General features: G+C 47.8%; 1 protein-coding gene across 4 annotated transcripts in view; it reads left to right on the top strand.

The window, feature by feature from the left end:
• RARB (retinoic acid receptor beta) overlaps positions 1-21,599 on the top strand; it is a 568,127-nt gene that overhangs the window by 413,793 nt on the left and 132,735 nt on the right. For all 4 annotated transcript variants that reach the window (XM_065947408.1, XM_065947412.1, XM_065947409.1 and 1 more), the window contains one exon: positions 9,957-10,105. In XM_065947408.1, the coding sequence (XP_065803480.1) occupies positions 9,957-10,105 (149 nt within the window). The remainder of the gene's footprint in view (positions 1-9,956; positions 10,106-21,599) is intronic.

Genomic DNA, 21,599 nt, shown 5'->3' with positions numbered 1-21,599 from the left:
AACAACAACAACAACACTTCTTTGCAGCAAATGGTGACCCAGTAAGTACAGCATTACTTTGTTGCAAAAGAGGGGTTGGCTACATTCTGGTGTCTTTACCCTTGAACTTACTCAGAGCTGGGAAGAGTGGCAGAAATTTCCATGTGACAAAATGTCCTCTTTTAAAGCTATTCCCCCAAAGTATCCTCCCCTTATTACTTTTCTGTAAGGCTGGTATCAGTGTGATTTTCAAGTATATTTATGGGATATAAACAAATAACTGTATATCTAAGATGATATACATTTTAATGCTCTTGTTTCACTGTGGGTGTAAGAAATTTGAACAGATAATAGGATGTCATTTGTTAGTCCAATAATTGCTTTTTAAGAATTATGGGAATCCTGACTGGAAGTAGAATATGAGAGTGACTCATTTGGTGTGGAGATTAACTCTTCAGGGACCTTCGTATTGCGATGCAATTAGCTTCATCTGTACTTGACTCCAGAGACTGGGTCTCGCGTTTGTTGCGTTCACGACTTCCATTTCTGATGCCTCTCTGTTCACATCATTAATAAGTAGTTAGATGTGTCGGGCCGTTAAGTGATTTTAAGAGAGAATTTATTTGAACCTGTCACAAGCTATCTTATTCTGTCCTAGAAAATAGTGATCTAAAGCATCGTCTGTTACAAACGTCACCTAAAACAACCTAGGAGGTAATTTTCGACTATGTTTCTTGAAGCAAGAAAAGCATATTATAAAAATGAAAGGTAGGTGTTCAATGTGTCATAGTCCCTTAGGAAAATATGACAGCACTTCCCATGGTAAAAGTCAGCCCCAGGAATAATTTCTGCTGCTGGCCAAGAGCCCAGGCAGATGTAGCTGCAGAACAGGAATATCAGTGGATCCTCAGCCCATCTCTCTGATAAAGTGAAAGTGGAGTCGCTCAGTCGTGTCCGACTCTTTGCAACCCCAGGGACTGACTATAGCCCACCAGGCTCCTCCGTCCATGGGATTTTCCAGACAAGAATACTGGAGTGGGTTGCCATTTCCTTCTCCAGGAGATCTTTCCGACCCAGGGATTGAACCCAGGTCTTCTGCATTGTAGGTGGATGCTTTACCGTCTGAGCCACCAGGGAAGTCGCTCTTTTGATGAGGCCTAAACTATCTTGTCAAATTTAGCTATGTCTTGATTCAAGTCAGTGTTTGGAAAATTATAACTATCAATTAAAAGAAAAGGAGGTACCCAACCCTGCAGTTCTACAATGCCAGTAAATAGGCCCTAGCAGACCACACCTAGTGATATTCCTAGCAGAGGAAGGAGATAAAGGAGGTGGGTTAAAAAGCTTTATAAGCTGTGGGTTTGAGTGAAACAAAGGAATATGGAGACTTCCCTCGAGGTCCAGTTTAAGACCTCGCCTTCCAATGCAGGGCCTGTGGATTCCATCCCTGCTCCCAGAGCTAAGATCCCACGTGCCTCCTGGTCAAAAAACACCAAAACATAAAACAGAAGCAATATTGTAACAAATTCACTAAAGACTTTAAACATGGTCCACATTTTAAAAAAAATCTTTAAAAAAAAAGTATTCAGCCAGTTAAATCTCTTGTAAAACTAATAGTCTTGTGTTTAAATTTCTGGGATGCTAAGGCGCAGACTTCGACTTCGGGGGCCCTCCCCTCCCTTCCCCCGGGGGCTGGGGGCGGAGTCCTTGCGGTTCTGCCTTAGTTACAAACACTTAGCCCAGCTCTGGGCTCTTAGTAAGTGCTCAGTAAAGGGTAGGTTCTGTTAGTTCAGCTCTTCCCTCCAACTCCGACCCCCCTCCGCCAGCTAAAACCCACTGCCAAAATTCCGTGGGAGAAGATGCAGGCTTCTGGTGCGCATAAACACAGTGGCAGCCTGGAGATCTGAATAATGTACTAACTGCCCAAGGAGGGGAGTGTTCGGGGCGGACCTGAGCAAAGGGGAAGCCGGCACAGCCCCGGTGCCAAATTGACTCAGCAGATTGTTTGGGATTCCGGAGAGGTTAGGACAGTAACAAGGCATTTTTATGTCCGGGTGGCTCTGATGTTGCTGCTAGGCCTGGGAATTATCTGGGGCTCTTGTTAACATGCCTGTTTGGATTCCGCAGGCACTTCTGGGGCGGGGCTGGCGGGGCGCGCGGGAGTCTCGCCTTCCACCGGGCTCCCAGGTGGTGCCGAGGCAGGGGCCGCAGCTCGGCAGGCCAGCCTTTCTTTAAGGGCTAGAAAATCAAAGTCCTCCCCGCCCCTCGGGTCTCCTGCCTGTGCTCAGCACCTGTTGCCCGCGCGGTGAGAATTGCAGCGGTTCTCAGAGCGCCAGCCCCAGCCCTGGGCCAGCATCCCGGGCGACCCGGGCACGCACACACTCCTTCAGGGTCACGGGCAGGTTACTGAGTCAAGACTGCCGGAGCCCGCCCCGGCATCCCCCGCCACCTCCCCTCCCCTTCCCCAGACCCGGGGCTGATCTCGGAGCTGCTTAGGGATAACAAAGCCAGCAGCGGAGCGAGGCAAGACCGTTCCAAACCGGAGTTTTTCTTTGGCAATCACCTAATTTTCAAAATGCGATTCACAGATTTGCAAAATCCCTCGAGTGTGGAAACAAACCGCTTTTCCTGAAAGATGATTAAAAGCAGACCCCGCCCCCACCCCCACTGGAAAATTAAATGAGCGGCCGCACCGAGGTCCCCCGCGCTCACGTGTAAAGAATAATTTAAAAGAAGGCCCGCGTGCGCGCGCGCGCATGCGTACACGGCCGCAGCGCAGAATCTGGTTCTAATTACTTGTACTTTGGTTGAACTTTGGCGTTTCCTTTGACTTTCTCCCTAATGTATGTGAGCTGTGGGCCTTGCGATCCTGCAGTGCATCCACAGAAAAAAGGGGAGGGGGGGAAATCCAGACTGGCTCTCTTCGGTGCCAACAAAAATGAAACCCAACTGAATGTTTTGACCAAATGCAACACTTTGCGCTTCTCCCTTAATTAGCTGAAATGACTACTCCCTCCCACCGGGTCCCGGAGCTCGGGGCTCAAAATTCCCCGGGGGCCATGCAGGAAATGCCTTTTGCTTTACAACTCCTTTCTTTTTCTTTTAAAGCTCGGCTGCCCAGAGAGTGCATTAAAATGCTCTCTTAATCATAGAAGGTTCTAGTAAAAAAGGCAAGACTTTAATAACGCGGGATGCCTGTCCCGCCCGCGTCTAATCAGGCCCAATGTAAAATCCTGAAGTCTGTCAACATGGCTTAGCCAGCTGTAAATTAATTCTTGCAAAGAAAAAAAAAACAAAGAAAAACAGTATACTGGGCCTTCTCTTTAAAATGTTATCTGCTACTAATCTAACCTTTAGAAGAATGCCAAGCATGTTAGGAATTGTGAAGGGCGCTATTGTTAGAAGCTTTCCGTGTGTTTAAATGACACTCAGGTGTGTTGTAACAACAAGGACTTTTATACTATGTTTTCTCAGGTGAGTTAAGTTATAAGCACCAAGTCCTCTTAACATGCAATAGCATTATTATTATTATTTTTGGAGTGAATTAAACTTCCAGAGTTGTGATTGTTTAAGAAAGCTGTGACATTTGGGAGTGCTGGTATTCTGCTTTTGTGCAGAATCTGGTCGGTGGAGATTTCGTTTCGTTTGTTTTTTGTTTTGTCTGCAAACCACCTCGGAGTTTGGAGTCCTTCAGAACTGTGCTTCTCACAGTGCCAGCTTCGGCCCCTTGCCAGTCCTGGAGGAATGGGGCAGCAAGAGCAGGTGTTTAGAAATTTGTCCAGCAATTCGACAAGAGTAATTTTATGTCTAGAAAAAAAATCGGTTTTTTTCCCCCCTCATTTTAACTTGTAGCTTGTGTTTTGAGCATCTTTTCTGAAATTCCTTTTTTCCTGGAGATTTCATTTTGTATCTTTTTCCCCCTCGAGATTTGCTTTTATTACTATCAATCTATGAAGGAAAAAAAAAGAAATGGTCATTTACCATAGACAGTCTGAAAATCACTCATTTAAAGCACAAGCCTTCCTCGCCCCCAGAGGTCTGCTGCTGATGGTGGCCCAGACGCACCTGGAGGAGGGTTAGTATGAAGGCAATCAAGACTCGTGGGCTCTTCTGCAGGGAAGGTGCCTCTAGCTTTGTTTGCCCCAGTGACAGCCTCCTCTGCATGGCGGGAACGGAGAGGTTTAGGAGATGGGCCAGAAGCGTCTGTCAGTGCAGGTGTGGGTCGGCTGTCTCCTCTGGCAGCCTGGGGAAGGCCCCGGAGCACCTCTGGTGCCGACTCTGCTCTGGGCAGGATCCCGTGGAGCCAAACGTCCACCTCGCCCGAGCGCGGAAGTTCCTGCTCTGGCGGGTCCGTGACAGCCGGTCTGTGTGCAGTCCGGGTGACGCCCTGGAGGCTGCAGCTGTTGGGGAGGCAGCCACCGGCCAAAACCGCACAGGACACCAGGTAAGCAGGGAAATAAAGGAAGAGCAGGTCCGGATGAGTCCTCAAAGGCTGCTTTTCCCCAAACTGAAATCCCCACAGGATGGCCGGAGTGCTGGCGTTTTATTGAATGACAACCGGCCTCTTTCTCCCCTCTGGGAAGTCTAAAAACTGCCTTCTCTGGCCTGCCTGACATCGCTGAATGAGTTAACACAGGACACGCTGTCTGCTGAGCCTGCAGAGTTTTTGAGCAAAAATTTTATCATTCCATAGACTGATTGTGCTTGCCCGGAATAAGGAACAGAATGTTTGAGGCCTCTCAAGGGCATTTGATGAATCTAACTCTCATTTAAAGGGACTAATAGATTATTGATTTAAGCAGGGTGACAGGGAGCAGATCAATGGCCAGGCGCTCTGTAGCTATCTTCAACACCAGAACTGAGGGAGCTGTGGGCTGCCCACCTGGCCCGCTCCCCGCTGTCTTCTTTGCGGTGGAAATAAAGGGGGAGCACAGGGGAAGAGGAGCACTAATAAAACTTGGCCAAACTTATGTTTTTGCTGTGTTACTGAAAAAACCAGAGATTGCCTTGAAGTTCAAATCCGCTTTTATATTGATGCCATATCCTTGTTGTAATTCTAGAGCTTGTGTTGGCTTGTTTGCTTAAAGCCAGCTTTGGCACGCTGACGGACCACTGAGATTTTTCTTTTTTGCTTTGTATTGTTCTCAGCGTGGTGGGCCACACGGAGGACGTGAGAGACCAGTGATTATCCAGTTTGAGGAGATGTTTGACTATATACAGTCAGTTAATTCTTTACCACCAATGGGAATTTTTTTCCAAAGATCATTGTTTCTTGTGACATATAAGTCTTTTCTATTTATGTTTGTATGGGATGCATGCATGGCATTTGTAGGATTTACATTGCAAACCGCAGCAGAATCAATTCATTCTTCAAAATAGCCTGGTCACCTCCTCTGGGAAGACTCCCATGATTTTTCTGAGCTGAATAAGGCTTATATAGCCCTCTCTGATATGTCATTTATCTATGGTTCCCAAACTGCTGCAATTTGGATTCACCTGGGAATATTTTTTTAAAAAGCGCTGATGCCTGGCTCCCACTCCCAGGCATTCTGGCATAATCGGTCATAGATACAGCCTAAGCACTAGGAAGTTTTAAAGCTCCCCAGGTAGTTCTAACATACAGCCAAGTTCGAGAACCACTGTATTATATTTCTAATTGTTAGTTTACTCTATATTGGGCCAAACTTGTCAGGGCTAAGGGATTACACCATGTACCGTCCGTAGCATATAACATACGCTTGGCATGTTACAGCCGCTCAGGGAATTAAACAATTAAACACATGAGCATCCGTTGTACAAATATGGGAAAGTTCATAGCACTGCTGGTGAAATCACCACAGTGTTAGAAGTCCACAGCATTCACTATTGATGCTTCCAAATAGAACGTTTTCATCTGTACAACTGTTCAGAAAAAGACTTCTGATTCAGTCTCTGGTTATAAGTGACTCTCCTCCACTGGAAAGGCTTTTACTGACCTTTTTATAGAATGTCTCAGGATTTTGAGGTCTCTCCCCTTTCAGGTGCTTTGCCAAAGATGCTTGGGATCGGATTGCCTGCAGTTCTGCTTCCTCTCTTTGGGAGGGAGAGATGCTGAATGCTCCCAACACATGAATTCGAAGCGGCGTATTTATGGAAATTACACCCACTTCTAAAATTTAGGAGGCAGCTCTGGCAGCTGAGTCCAGCCCTAGCAGAACTCTATTTACAACTTTGCTAAACGAGCCAGATTAACTGTTCTACATGAGCCAGTGGGACATTAAAATACGCTCTCCCCACAGTGCACGCAACTCAGGGTTGACCGTCATGGTGATGACCCAGCTTGGTCCCTTGAGGGGAAGTAAAGACACACAGATAAAACCAATCAGAAAGTTCTGGGAGGCACTTAGGGGCGGACTCACTCACGTTGATATCTAGGAGTGTAAGTTGACATAGCCCCTCTAGAAACAACAAAATAACCATACCTTTTGAATTAATGATTCTACTTCTGAGAATTTATCCCAAGGGTACAGTCAGAGATGCGCTGAGATTGGCTACAAAGATACTCATCACCATGGAATGTTTTGTGGGAAAGAATATTTATTGACAATGAAACAAACTCATGACACAGTAAGTTAAACAAAGTTGCAAACAGAATCTACAGTGTAATTCCACTTTTTAGAATAAACCAAAAGCATTTACATTCACTTTGAAATGTTTTGAGGGACAGATGCCAAGGTAACAGTAATTTTCTCCGAGTGAAAGGATTCTGGGTAATTCTGTATGGGTTTTTTTTCTTAGATTTTTTTCTCCTCCCCCCCACCCCCACCCAGGGCTCCAGAAGCTTTTAATTTTTTAACTTCTTTGAAATCAGGCTGTGTCTCACAAGCACTCATGGGTCATAAGTTAATTGGCAGTACCCTGTCTTTCTTAAATGATAATGTGGAATAACTGCATCTTATAACCAATGGTGACTCAGGGTCAGTGACACCCAGTAATGACAGCAGTAACAACGGCAGTAGCAGGCTCTTGGGTTTTTTAAAGATTGAAATATAGTTCATGTCCAATGTTGTATAAGTTACAGATGTACACTCGATGTACACTATTCACAATTTTTAAAGTTTATGTTCCATTTATAGTTATGAAATACTGGCTCTGTTCCCTATGTTGTATCCTTGTTGTTTTTAGTCCTTGTTGTTGTTATTAAGTTGCCAAGACATGTGCGATTCTTTGTGACCCCAAAGACTGTACCCCTGCAGACTCCTCTGTCCATGGGATTTCCCAGGCAAGAACCCTGGAGTGGGTTGGCATTTCCTTCTCCAGGGGATCTTTCCCAACCCTGAGGTCAAACCCGCGTCTCCTGCGTTGCAGGTGGATTCTTTCCCACTGAGCCATCATGGAAGCTCCTTGTATCCTTGTAGCTTATTCTGTATTGTTTCCCTAGATTTTTAGCGAACAGTGGTATATCATTTTGTACTGTTTTCTGTGGATGCTTTTATGACTCATTTGCCTTCGGTGAAGCCGACACTATAGCTTAGTGTGAGGCATCCTTTTGTATCTGTAGCTTGATAGCTGATCTGATGAGCTTTTGTGACATCTTAAGTGGTGACCTTCCTATGCAACATGTGCTGCGATTGTGCCAAGCTACCCAGGGAAGACCATACTAGATTTATCTACTAGACCTGCGCAGCGCTAATGAATTCATTCCAAGATTCTTCTGAATTATGAAAATACCATAATTATAGTTGATTCTCTTCCAAAGGGATAATTAATTACTTTTAAAGGAAGCAAATGAGTATTTGAAAGCTATTTGGTTTCTAATTTTACCATTTAACAACTTAGACGGGCATTTGGGGCTTGGAATGAAGACAAAGAAGGAAAAGTGGAAAAGCTCATGTATTAATTCATTGAATATTTATCGATTACCCACCTACGATGTGCCAGAACCTCTTCTAGGCCTGGAGCAGAGTTGTAAACAATTCATCTAAGATCCTTGGTTTTCCCACACCCATACTTGTGGGGTAGCATGGGCAGAATATAAAATGGTGTGCACAGACATTCTAAATTTAGACTTTAGTTACGGTGTTGTAGAAAATAAAATGAGATACAGTGACCAAGAGTGGGAAGGGGTCTTTTATTTAGAAAAGCCGTCTGTGAGGAGCTGACATCTGCTGTAAGATGTAGGAGAGAAGAGCCACGAGACGTATGAAGGTCTCAGAATTTCCAGATACAGAGAATGCTTAGTGTGATACCCATAAAATTGACACCAGAGCTCGGCCTGTTCAAGGGATGGAACAGAAAGCAAGTGTTTAGAGGTCAGTCAAGGAGGGCGATCATTGCATCCAATGTCATCCCTAAGAAACCGTGTCAGGAAGAGCCTTGCTGGACACATAGCAAGGAGTTTGCTGTCACCAGTGACTGTTGGAGCGCTTTGTGCGGGTTAGGGAGAGGATTGGTCTTACCTTTGCAGCAGCTGTCTGTGGGTTTGCAGAATGGACCCGAGGCTAGAAGAGAGCAGGCCCGGGAGCCCAGTGCAGAGGCTTCTGCAGCAGCTGAGGTGGGAGATGCTGGCTGATCGCTAGGCTAGCCTGGTGGCGGGATCTCAGACAGGGATGGTTGAGCAGTACGTGTAGGAAGGAGAGCTGAGTTGACTTACTGAAAGCTGGGCTACAAGACAATCCAGTCAGTAGAATAGCTGGTCTGGGAGATGATGAACAGTGAAACAACGGGAAGTTTAATACTCTGAGAAATACACTGAATATTGTAAAGTGGTTGGACCTTGGAAGATTCTGGAACATTATTTGACCACTTTCAGTCGCTCTCTTCCCTACTTCCATCATCCTTTATGAGCAGTTTTGCCCGTAATAGAAATAGGGCCTGTTTTGCTTTGATTTTGAACATAAATCTGGGGGGTGGGGATGGGAGAATACTGGGGGTTGAACTTCTGTAAGTTTGTATTTCTCATGGACTTGGGCTGGTTGGATAATGAGATGGGGGTCCCCTGTTGGTAAATCTAGAATAAAGAGCAGCATCAGTCTGGGCCATTGTTAATGCAGTGCTGTGCCCTTCAAGCATTCCTTGTCCATTCGGTCACCCGGCGGTTTGGTTCAGATGCAGGTCTGACTCCACGGTGGCTCAGGGGTCAAGAATCCACCTGCCAGTAACAGGAGACAGGAGATCCAGGCTCGATCCCTGGCCAGGAAGATCCCCTGGAGGAGGAAATGGCGACCCACTCCCATCTTCTTGCCTGGGAGATCCCATGGACAGAGGAGCCTGGCGGGCTGCAGTCCAAGGGGTTGCAGAGTCGGGCACGGCTGAGCGCGCGTGCACACACACTGACTCCACGGGCGTGAGCTGGACCCTGATGACCGGGCTTTCTAATTGGCTCTGACGCGATGCTGATCTGCTGGTCCAAGGGGGACCCTGAAGAGCAAAGATCTCGCCCCCGTGACTGTTCGTGACGCTCGGCTCTGGCCCCGCACTGAAGACCCTGTCCATTGTCGGATGGCTGGCTAGGGCTTTGTCTTCCTTTGCCCTGAGGAGACTTCCTTTTGGTTAAGTTACTACAGGGGCAAGCAGGTCATGCCTGAGACTCCTAAATAAACCGGAAGCTGGTGGAACAGGAGTCGAAAGAGCCAGGGTGTGCGGTGTGAGCATCTGACTTTGTGTCCTGGCTCCACCACGGCCCTGTTGGTTTGGGATGAGTCACTGCGCTCCTCTGAGATGCTGCCTCTCTCGAGGGTAAAACGGTGATAACATGACCTCCCTCTCGGTGCCGAAGCATCCTGCCAGTGAGAGAGACGTGCCGGATTGCTTTGTAAACCGCAGAGACCCAGGTCAGAGGTAGAGTGCCCCTGCGGTGCCCACCCTGACCGCTGGCCTTGTGGGCCTGTCCTGGTGATCTTATAGCTGCAGTGGGGGCGGAGGCCTGTGAGCCCACTGGGGAAAAAGTAACGAACTATGTTTTCTCGCTCTTCTCCCCCTCTGCCTTTCCGCCACAGCGATTGAGACCCAGAGCACCAGCTCCGAGGAACTGGTCCCGAGCCCCCCGTCTCCGCTGCCGCCACCCCGCGTGTACAAGCCCTGTTTCGTCTGCCAGGACAAGTCGTCGGGCTACCACTATGGGGTCAGCGCCTGCGAGGGCTGTAAGGTGAGTTCAGTCCCAGGTTTGGGACGCCTCGACATCTGTCCCGGCCTCTCCAATCAGCCTGGAGGTCTGGGCCATGTTTGATGGTTTCATTTCTTCCTTATATAGCTCATTAGTTAAAAATGCAGAAACTTCTCCAGATGACTGATGGAAGCCAAATGTTCCAGGGCCCTCAAAATAACCCGTAGCAGTTCTTTTCAGGTAACAAGAGCCTTTTGAAGGCGTCCTGAAAAGCATCACCCTATTTCTCTTTAGAACACGCCGTCTGGTGTCTTTGTAGTTTTATTTTATTTTTAAATATGACTGACAGTCCCCTGAATCAACTTGCAGAGAATCCAAGGTTGAAATTGGGATTTATCTTCTGGCTGTTTCCTCAGCCCTGTGGCCTTTGAATTACAGTTTGATTTTCAGCCTGTGGGGACTTGCTACTGGGTGTGTGTCATAAATTCAGGGGAGCTGGATTTAAAATTCCAGCCTACGGAGTCGTGGAGGCTGAACATGTGTCAGAGAGTCTATGGCTGCTTTGAATCAAACTAGACAGTCGTAATCGAGTCCAACAGGCTTAATTGAGTGAAAGAGCTTCTTACTTTTTTTTAAAGAGAGAGAAGAAACAAAGAATGACTTCATAGGCAGATCCAACTCACCCACAGACAGCCTTTCAAAGGATTTGTGTCTGTCTTGAAGCCCTTCGCTAGATACACGGCTTAATTTCTGTTCTCACTGGTGGCAGTTCAGGTGTGTTGTTTAACGTGGAGAATTACAGCCCCCAGGCTCCCCCATTCCCCACCCCGCAGCCCCCCAGGTGCTCCAAGGCATTTTGTCTTTGGCTGATAAGAGTGAGTACTTACTGTGTGCTCGGAGTCTGTGACAAACCACCCTGGAATGGCGTGGCTTTGAGACCACAGCCTTTTCTTTGGTTTGCAACTCGTGGGCCGGTGCTCTCGGCCAAGTTCCTCTGGCGGCGTTCGCGTGGACTGGATCAGCTGCAGGTTAGCCGGCTGTGCTTCTGAGGGTGCTGCCCGTTGAGGGGTGGGGGGCTCCCTTCCCGATGGGCTGGCCCCAGTTATCCTCACGGGCAGGGTTCCAGAAGAGGGAGGGCACCAGGCTGCTCAAGGCCTCCAGAGGCCCAGGCTCTGGCTCCTGACACGCTCTGGTGTTGGCCAGAGCAGGTCAGAAGCCCAGCCTGTTAACACAAGAGGTGGGAACATAAACTCAACCTCTCAGCCCAAGGAGTGGCCAAGACACAAGATGAGAGGCGGAAACACAGAGGAAGGACCAATGGGGTCTTTGTGCGTTGTGTTTACCACACTACGTGTCTGCCGGCCTGGGAATACATGGGGGGGGACCTGGGACCCCAACCACAGCTGCGACTAACCCACAGGTGGCCGCCAGAAGAGCCACAAGAGCAAACACCCAAGCATCAGCCCCGCGAAGAGATTGGATGACCCTTCCTTCCTTCTTAAGTCATTTGAATAAACATGTATTCGTTTGCAGGGTGAGGCCCGCCTGGGGAAATGCATTACAGCCTGAGGGACATCTCTTTCTCTGGGATCAGGTTGGTGTGTGAGGAAGGCCACTTCCTCCCGCAGCCTTAGATAGGGTGGGCACGGCAGTGAGCATGGCGGCCAGCTGGCAGCTGGGTGGAAAGTGAAGCTTTTTGCTTCGAAGTACTGCTGAATGCTGGTAACCCCTCGCTGAACCTACTGAAATTTATCTTGAGATTTGGGAAGCGTTCAGAGAACCTCAGTTCCTTCTGTCCAAGTGTTGTGTAATGCATAAATACATCATTTTCTAGTGCTCATTTGAAAGTTAAATGAAGGGACACTCCTTTATTTCAAAAAAACTTTGTCACCTTCTGTCCAGAAACCTTCATGAGGGCTGTTGTAACTCCGCTCACCTGCTCGCTTTCTGCCCTGGGAAAAGAAATGAGCCCGCGTGTCTTCTTGTGCCAGATCCCAGGGCCCTGCCCACGTGTTAAGCTGTTTCACAATCTCTGAAGGACAAGCTGTTTTAATCAGCTCTTAGTCAGCTAGTTCTCTGACCTCCTGCACAGGATTCTGACTCTTTTTAGGAAAAACCCCAACACAAACAAGGCCTGGACCAGTACAAGCAACTTTGATGAGCTTAGGAAAGCTGTTCAGAGTCCTGTGGGGTGTATCTTTTCAGTAAAGAACAGTAAGCCCAATAAGGTCAGGTGAGCTGGCCAGCCAGTTGTCCAGCTTAAGGATTAAGCCCACCATAGCTTTAGACTATGGGTGGTTCTCTGAAAGCGAGGGCCGCCTTGCCCCCTGCTTGTTGAGAAAGACTAGTCTGCGTTTTGGCTTGCTGGGAAGATATAGTGACAAAATTCATAGAACTGAAAAGCTTAAGAAGCCAAAAGTATGATGTAACCACCAAAGAAAAAATATATAACTTTAAAAAATGAAATATAACTTTTGTTTTCATTTTAAAAATGACCAGTACAGTGCAGAGTTTATTGTATTAAAAAAAAAAATAGAACATTAAAATAACCAGTGTTCTACCCTGGGAGAGAAACCCCTGTTAAACCTGTTTTTCTATTGGTTATATGCACGTTGTTATTTCTGGTTTTTTTTTTTTCTCACCAGAATAGAATTTTATATTGTACACTGGTTTTGACTTTCTTTTTAAATTTAATAATCTTTCATGAACAAAATGTAGACAACTGCATAGTTTATAAGGCTATACCGTTAACGTAGTGGTTTATGGTACATCACAATTTATCTAATGAATCCCCTATTGTACAATTGAGGTATTCCCGGTGTTTCTCTACTGTAAATAATGCTTTGGTAAATAGCCTTCTTGTTTATCTCTGATAATTTACTTAGGATAAATTAGTAGAGGTGGAATTTCTAGGTCAATGGCTCTGTACATTTTTAAGGCTTAAAGTGAAAGTATAAGTGAGGTCGCTCAGTCGTGTCCAACTCTTTGCGACCCCATGGACTGCAGCCCACCAGGTTCCTCCGTCCATGGGATTTTCCAGGCAAGAGCACTGGAGTGGGTTTCCATTTCCTTCTCCAGGTTTAAGGCTTAAACAAATTGCCAAAATGCCTTCTAAAAGACATTTATCGGTGTCAGCTCTGTCAGTCTGATAGAGTTAATATTACTGAAGACTATTAGGACTCTCTCCCTTGTAATAATAAGGTAATGAGTCAAGAAACAGCTTCTCTAACAAACCACAGTTTGGTCGTTTATAACGGGCCCCCTGCCTGGTGCCGTTTCGGGCTCCCAGCAGGCAGACCCCAGGGGCCCCCAGCTGACCTGTAAGAGTGGGCCCACACTTTGCCTGGAGATCAAGGATCGCAGCTCTAGACTGGAAGCCCTTGCCCTAAAGTAGGATTCCCAAACAGAACCCAATTTATATCTTTAAGAAGGAGTAGCCACAGTGACTCCTGCCTGTCGTGACCAGAGCGACCTTATTGACTATTGTTTCGGGGGAGAGAACCTCTGTCTCCCAAGGGACCAGGTGGCAGAATCGGCCTCAGAAGGTGATGAACGGGCCATGGGCTGCCTCTGGGAATGGCCAGAGGCTGTGTGTTGACTTGGCATCACCGTGGCAACGTAACCACTAGCTATCCCACAGGGATGTCCCGTTTAGGGGATTTCCAGCTAAGCGTTGGCAAATTTTTACAGGGGACAAAGGGTGCATAAAATTTTTACAGGGGACCAAGAGTACATAAAATGAACATGTGGTGTAGTTAGCTGAGGAGGTGTAACAGTATAAAGTTGTAAAGCTGATTTTCAGCTGTCTTTAAGAAACAATTCCATTGCTCATAGCTAGAATTTGTGTGAAGTTTTGACCTTCATCACATTTTATATTTGCATACTTGTAGCTTTCAAAGGGCATGGGATCTAAAGTGAGGAGACCAGGATTTGACTCCTAGCTAGGTTGCTTTCTAGTTTTGTGACCTTGGGCAAGCATCTTTAATTCTCTCTGTTTCTCTCTTTTCTCAGTGGGAAAAACGGAGATAATAAGATCACCACCTTGTAATACTGTTGTGAATATAAAATGAGTTACTATGAAGCATGCACTTGGCACATCGTAAGCAGTGTATATGCTTACTTACTGTTTCGTACTGTCATTAACGTATTATGGTGACTTTTGCACACAGTACTGTAACGTCGGTTATGATCCTAGTATTCTGTCTTGTTATGTTCTTTCAGAAATTCCCTGCTCCCTTGTACACAAATAAACACTGCCTCTTTCCTTCAAGACTTAGGTTTAGACCTAGCCAGTACTTGGAACCTCCACTGATTACACTAGGACGGGAGTTGGCACATTGATTCTGTAAAGAGGAGACAGCAAATATTTTAGGCTTCAGAGGCCGTATGGTTTCTGTTATAGCTACTCAACTCGGCCGTTGTTGCATGAAAGGAGTCATAGACAATATGTAAATAAATAGGCCTGGCTATGTTCCAGTAAAACTTTATTTACAAAAACAGGCCATAGGCCATGTTTGGCCCTTCGGCCTAGTTTCCCGATCTCTGCAAAAGTACACGGTGATACGTCGTATCTCGAGTGTGTGCTTAGCCGCTCAGTCATGTCTGACTTTGCGATCCTATGGACTGCAGCTCACCAGGCTCCTCTGTCCATGGGGTTCTCCAGGCAAGAATACTGGAGTGGGTTGCCATGCCCTGCTCCTAAAGATCTTCCAAACCCAGGGATTGAGTGTCTCCTATGTCTTCTGCATTGGCAGGCAGGTTCTTTACCACTAGCGCCACCTGGGAAGCCCATCCAGTTTCTAAAACTCAGAAGCTGATGGCCCAAAGCATTCGTGCCAAAGGTGCCATCAGCTCTTTCTAGTGGACTGTGGGCCTAGGACAGCTGCGTCCCTTTCCTGCCTGCACGGTCTCCACGGCAACAGCTTCAGGACCACTCTTCCTATCTGTTCCTCCACCCCTCATCCCCGCTCAGCTCCCACCTCCTTATCGCCCAGAGCCAGAGGTGAGCAGTTTCCTTATAAGTCAGCTACTTCTAGAAACACCTGGTTTGCTTTGGAGACATTTCTGGGATATATTTTATAATCTGTTGTTGTTGTTCAGTCACTCAGTTTGTATCCGACTCTTTACAGCCCCATGGACTGCAGCACGGCAGGCTTGCCTATTCTTCACTCTCTTGCAGAGCTAGCTCAAACTCATGTCCGTTAAATCGGTGATGCCATCCAACCATCTCATCCTCTGTCACCCCCTTCTCCTCCTCCCCTCAATCTTGCCCAGCGTCAGGGTCTTTTCCAATGAACTGGCTCTTCACAACGGTACATCAAAGTATTGGAGCTTCATCTTCTGCATCAACTCTTCCAGTGAATATTCAGGGTTGGTTTCCTTTAGGATTAACTGGTTTGGTCTCATCTCAAGGGACTCTCAAGAGTCTTCTCCAACACCACAATTCAGTTCAGTTCAGTCACTCAGTCGTGTCTGACTCTTTGTGACCCCATGAATTGCAGCACGCCAGGCCTCCCTGTCCATCACCGACTCCCAGGGTTTACTCAAACCCATGTCCATCCACCACAATTGCTGCTGCTAAGTCACTTCAGTCGTGTCCGACTCTGTGCAACCCCATAGACGACAACCCACCAGGCTCCCCAGTCCCTGGGATTCTCCAGGCAAGAACACTGGAGTGGGTTACCATTTCCTTCAATGCATGAAAGTGAAAAGTGAAAGTGAAGTCGCTCAGTTGTGTCCAACTCTTAGCGACCCCATGGACTGCAGCCTACCAGGCTCCTCCGTCCATGGGATTTTCCAGGCAAGAGTACTGGAGTGGGTTGCCATTGCCTACTCCACAATTAGAAAGCATCAATTCCTCGGCATTCAGCCTTCTTTATGGTCTAGCTGTCAACATCTGTACATGACTACTGGAAAAACCATAGCTTTGATTATACAGACCTTTGTCAGCAAAGTAATGTCTCTGCTTTTTAATATGCTGTCTAGTTTTGTCATAACTTTTCTTCCAAGCATCTGAATTTCATGGCTGCACTCACCATCCACAGTGATTATGGAGCCCAATAAAATAAAGTCTGTTACTGTTTCCATTGTTTCTCCATCTATTTGCCATGAAGGGATAGGACCAGGTGCCGTAATCTTAATTTTTTTAATGCTGAGTTTTAAGCCAACTTTTTCACATTACTCTTTCACCTTCATCAAGAGGCTCTTTTGTTCCTTCTCACTTTCTGCCATAAGGGTGGTGTCATCTGCATATCTGAGGCTATCGGTATTTCTCCCAGCAATCTTTATTCCAGCTTGTGCTTCATCCAGCCTGACATTTCACGTGATGTACTCTGTGGAGAAGTTGAATAAGCAGGGTGACAATATACAGCCTTGATGTACTCCTTTCCCAATCGTGAACCAGTCCTTTGTTCCATGTCCAGTTCTAACTGTTGCTTCTTGACCTGCATACAGGTTTCTCAGGAGACAGGTAAGGTGGTCTGTTATTCCCATCTCTTGAAGAATTTTCCACAGTTTGTGGTGATCCTCACAGTCAAAGGCTTTAGCATAGTCGATGAAGCAGAAGTAGATTTTTTCCGGAATTCTCTGGCTTTTTCAATGATCCAGTAGATACTGGCAATTTGATCTCTGGTTCCTCTGCCTTTTCTGAATCCAGCTTGTACATCTGGAATTTCTTAGTTCACATAGTGTTGAAGTGGAGCTTGAAGGATTTTGAGCATTACTTTGCTAACATGTGAAATGAGTGCAATTATGTGGTAGTTTGAACATTCGTTGGCATTGCCCTTCTTTGGAATTGGAATGAAAACTGACCTTTTCCAGTTCTGTAGCCACTGCTGAGTTTTCCTTATTTGCTGACCTATTGAGTGCAGAAGCTCCAGTACTTTGGCCACCTCATGCGAAGAGTTGACTCACTGGAAAATACCCCGATGCTGGGAGGGATTGGGGGCAGGAGGAGAAGGGGACGACAGAGGATGAGATGGCTGGATGCCATCACCGACTTGATGGGTTTGAGTAAGCTCTGGGAGTTGGTGATGGACAGGGAGGCCTGGCGTGATGCGATTGATGGGGCCGCGAAGAGTTGGACACAACTGAGCGACTGAACTGAACTGAGCGCAGCACTTTCACAGCATCATCTTTTAAGATTTGAAGTAGCTCAGCTGGAACTCCATCACCTCCACTAGCTTTGTTCCTAGTGATGCTTCCTAAGGCCCACTTGATTTCACACTCCAAGGTGTGTGACTCTGGGTGAGTGACTACGCTTTTGTGGTTATCTGGGTCTTTAAGACCTTTTTTGGACAGTTCTCCTGTGTGTTCTTGCTCCCTCTTCTTAGCTTCTGCTTCCATACCATTTCTGTCCTTTATTGTGCCCATCTTTGCATGAAATGTCCCCTTGGTATTTCCAGTTTTCTTGAAATCTCTAGTCTTTCCCATTCTATTGTCTTCCTCAGTTTTTTTGCATTGTTCACTTAGGAAGGCTTTCTTATCTCTTCTTGCTCTTCTCTGGAACTCTGCATTCAGTGGGGCGGATCTGCCCCTTTCTCCTTTGCCTGTCGCTTCTCTTCCTTCCTCCGCTATTTGTAAGCCCTCCTCAGACAAACACTTTGCCTTCTTGCATTTCTTTTTCTCATGGATAGTTTTGGTCACCACCTACTGTACAGTGTTACGAACCGCCATCCGTAGTTCTTCAGGCAGGCATTCTGTCTACCATATCTAACCCCTTGATCTTTTGTAGCAGTTAGCTTTTCCTGCCTACCAAAAAGCCTTCATGGTTTTGCCTTAAAACAAAAGACGTTTCTGATCGGTTACGATTCTCTGCAGGTCTTCTTGTCTGGGCTGGCTTGGCTTGGGCCAGATGATGCACATGACCAGGACCTTGACAGCATGACCGCCCCTCCTCCCGTGAGCCTAGCCTGCCCTTGTTCATGTGGGGTGGACAGGCTTCCATCATAAGACAGGACACCGCCAGTACACGCCTCTGGTTACGTCACACTTGCTAGAGTCCCTCCTACTGCGCAGGCGCGCTTATGCCTGCAGTCAACGGATGGAGAAATGGCCAGCACCCCTGGTGGGGAAAAGTGGCCGAGTCCTCACTCAGCAAAAGGTGAGGGTGCCCAAGCTGACGTTTGGTTACATGCCTCCTTCTGTTATGCCCTGGTGTCGTGTGGAATTAGTTTCCCAAAACTGTATTCCGGAGTCGCTGTGCTGGGCGCCATGGAGACAGAGTGGACGTGACAGACGGGTTCCTCCTGGGACCGGGACACGGACAGGCAAACCGTTTGGAGTTGGAAGAAAGGATGGTCTGGTAAAGATGAGTGGAGTGGAACCTGGGTCGACGGGAGATCGGGGCTTCCCAGGTGGCGCTAGTGGTAAAGAACCCGCCTGCCAATGCAGGAGACGTGAGAGATGCGGGTTCGATCCCTGGGTCGGGAAGATCCCCCGGAGAAGGAAATAGCAGCCCACTCCAGTACTCTTGCCTGGAGAATCCCACGGATGGAGGAACCTGGCGGGCTGCAGTCCCTGGGGTCGCAAAGAGTCGGACACGACTGAGCAACTCAGCCCGCACGCCGGTGAGAGCTCACGGTGAGGAGGAGTCGACTGTGTGATGGGGACGGGACTTTAGGTCAGAAACTGAACTTGGGCTCGGGTCATTTCTTCCTGGCTTTGTTGTGTCCCCTAACCTCTCTCGTCTTGAACAGGTGTGTGAAACTAAGACAGATCCACACGTCTGAACGCCATCCTGCGCCAAAGGGCAGATAACTGCCACAGTGAATCCAGTACGTGCACCGATTTCTTGTCAGGCGCAGCTTGGCTGGTGTGCGTGTCCCTGGTGTCTGCAAGTCCGGGGGGAGTCGCGGGCAGGGAAGAGGCTGTGCTTGGCGGGTGCCTTCTCTTTACCAGGCCCGGGAGCATCTTATACTCCTGTTCCGGTTAATTCTCACAACAGCCCAGCAGCGGGTAGGCTGTATGACCACCGCGTTAACAGGGAAGAAAACTGAGGTTCAGAGAGGTTAAGGAACGTGGCCAAGGTCACACAGCTGGACCTCAACCCTCAACTGTTTGGAAAATACCCGACTGCTTCAGCCACACCGAACCAGAGGATAGGAAGCGTGCTGTGTGCTGTTCCGGAGCGTGGGGTTTCGCGGGGGCGACAAATTAGAACCAGGTGGGGGCGTGCGGCAAAAGAGCAGCGACCCTGTCATCTTGGTCATCTCATTAAAGAAATGACACTTTTACATCAAGCAGTAAAAGAAGAAAGGGCTTATAAGGCAGTCTTCCCCAAGGAGGGGCAGTGGACAGACGGGCCCCGCCCTGGGCAGCCTCCCAAGTGGTGTTCTGTCCGTGTTCCCCCCACTTCGCCCTCGCTGGGTGGAAACTTCCCATCCCTGAGCCAGCGCCCAGCCCCACCAGAGCGGGGGAGAGGCCTCCAGGAGGCCCAGCGCGATGTCTGATCGTGGTCACGCCGGCCGCCTGCTATTTAAAGCAGCCTTGAAGAGGGTAAACTCCGCCAGCCCCCTCGGTCCCTAGGGCTCGTTTCATCCATTTTCTCATCTGCCTTTGTTTTCCTCGCCTCTGAAGAAGGAGGCTCTCATCTCCAGAATGGCCTTCAGCCACTCCACTGGTTTGGGTTTGTTTTTTTTTTTTTCCTGGCAGACAGCAAGTAGTGTGTTCAGTCACAGAGAGTTTTGCAATCAGGAAGATGGATGTCTGCACTTAATTTTAGAACTTCTATTAAATATTATAAACATGCTTCGTTATTTTATTTGACCGGGGCCATTTAAGATGACATTGGGGTTTTTTCTGTTGTTGTTGTTTTTAATCGACATCGATAAACATGAACATTATGCTCTGTTTTGAAACCATTCCCGGCTTTGCCTGTCCTTCACGGTTGCTTCTGCTGAGGGGTTTGTTGCAAGGGTCTGGTCCCAAAAACAGTGTAACATACCAAGGACAATAACGAGAGATGGGACGATGTCTGCACGCTGTTGCAGCTAAAGCTGCATTATGAAGCTGCCATCAAGTTCATTATTTCCGTCCTTGAGCCACGAAGTAGGTCCCCTCATAGATCCAGAGAACTTTTCTTTATAAAACTGGTCAGGAGTGGAGAATTTGTTCTCTCATTGATCCATCATTTACTAAACACCTTCTGTGAGACAGGCTCTAGGTAGAGAAGTGAAAGGTTTCAAGTGTTTTGCTCCTAATGTTCAGCAAGTATACGGACCGGTGTGGTTAAATACTAGGCATAGAGTAGATATTTCCTGACCCAGACGGTGAGTGCGCCAGCAAGGAGGGAGATGTGTGTTTTCCAGGCTGCGACACACGTGGTCTCGGGGCTCGCCGGGTGCAGAGGAGGAGGCCCATGTTCCTCTGGCACTTCCACGGAGGGCTTTGGAGAAGAGACGGCGTGACCACGGACTGTGTGAGCACTTCCCAGATGTGTTCCAGGCAGAAGCTGAAGACTGATCTGAAAGCAAGGGAACCTGGAATAGCCCACGGAGAATTACATGGAAAGGTGGAAATGTATCCATTCTGTTAGGGCTTCCACGCGGTGCTAGCAGTAAAGAACCCGCCTGCCATGCAGGGACGTGAGAGACGCGGGTTCGACCCCTGGGTCGGGAAGATCCCCTGGAGGAGGGCCTGGCAACCCCCTCCAGTCTTCTTGCCTGGAGAACCGCATGGACAGAGGAGCCTGGAAGGCCACAGTCCGTAGGGTCACGAGGAGCTGGCCGTGACTGAAGCGACTTGGCGCACACACATCCCTTCGGGTCCGGCTGGTTCTGCACAGGGGGTCAGCTGCTGGTAAAGAGGCTCAGAAGGCCCCATGGCCCGTCTCCTCAGCACAGCCTTGCCCTTCTCGGCCACATGCTCTGTGTTCTCCTTTGTAGCACTTAACCCAGGTGTCACTAACTTAAATTCTTTTAATTTTTGTTGGGGTATAGTTGGTTTATGATGGTGTGTTCATTTCAGGTGTGCGGCGAAGTGAATCAGTTACGCACATGCTCATGTCCGCTCTTTTTTAGATTCTTCCCCGCATGGGTTATTACAGAATGTTGGGTCCCGTTCCCTCTGCTGCACAATAGGTTCTCATTCCTTACTTGCTTTACGCGTAGTGGTGTGTATGTGTCAACCCCAGACTCCCCCGCCTCCTGCCCTTGATACACATACGTTTGTTTTCTAGATCTGCGACTCTGTTTCTGCTTTGTAAACAAGTTCACTTGTAGCATATTTTAGATTCCACATAGAGTGGTGTCATACGGTATCTGTCCTTCTCTGACGCCCTTCGCTTACTGTGATCATCTCCACGTCCACCCATGTCGCTGCAGATGGCGTTGTTTCCGTCTCCTCTGTGGCTGAGTGATGTGGGTGAACTTGCTGTGGTGGGTCTGTGCGTTTGCTGCCCACCGCCTCTGTCATGCCGTCAGCCTCAGGAAGGCCAGGGTTGGTGTTGCATCTGAACATAACCACGAGGACGTGGTGTGGGGCCCAGAGGAAGACGTGTTTTAAATCAGGAATCAGATATAATTGTATAGTGATGAAC

This window comes from Muntiacus reevesi, chromosome 10 (genome assembly GCF_963930625.1).
Source record: "Muntiacus reevesi chromosome 10, mMunRee1.1, whole genome shotgun sequence".
Lineage (NCBI taxonomy): Eukaryota > Metazoa > Chordata > Mammalia > Artiodactyla > Cervidae > Muntiacus > Muntiacus reevesi.
Note: the sequence above shows the minus strand (reverse complement) of the source record. Positions and strands in the feature narration are given on the sequence as shown.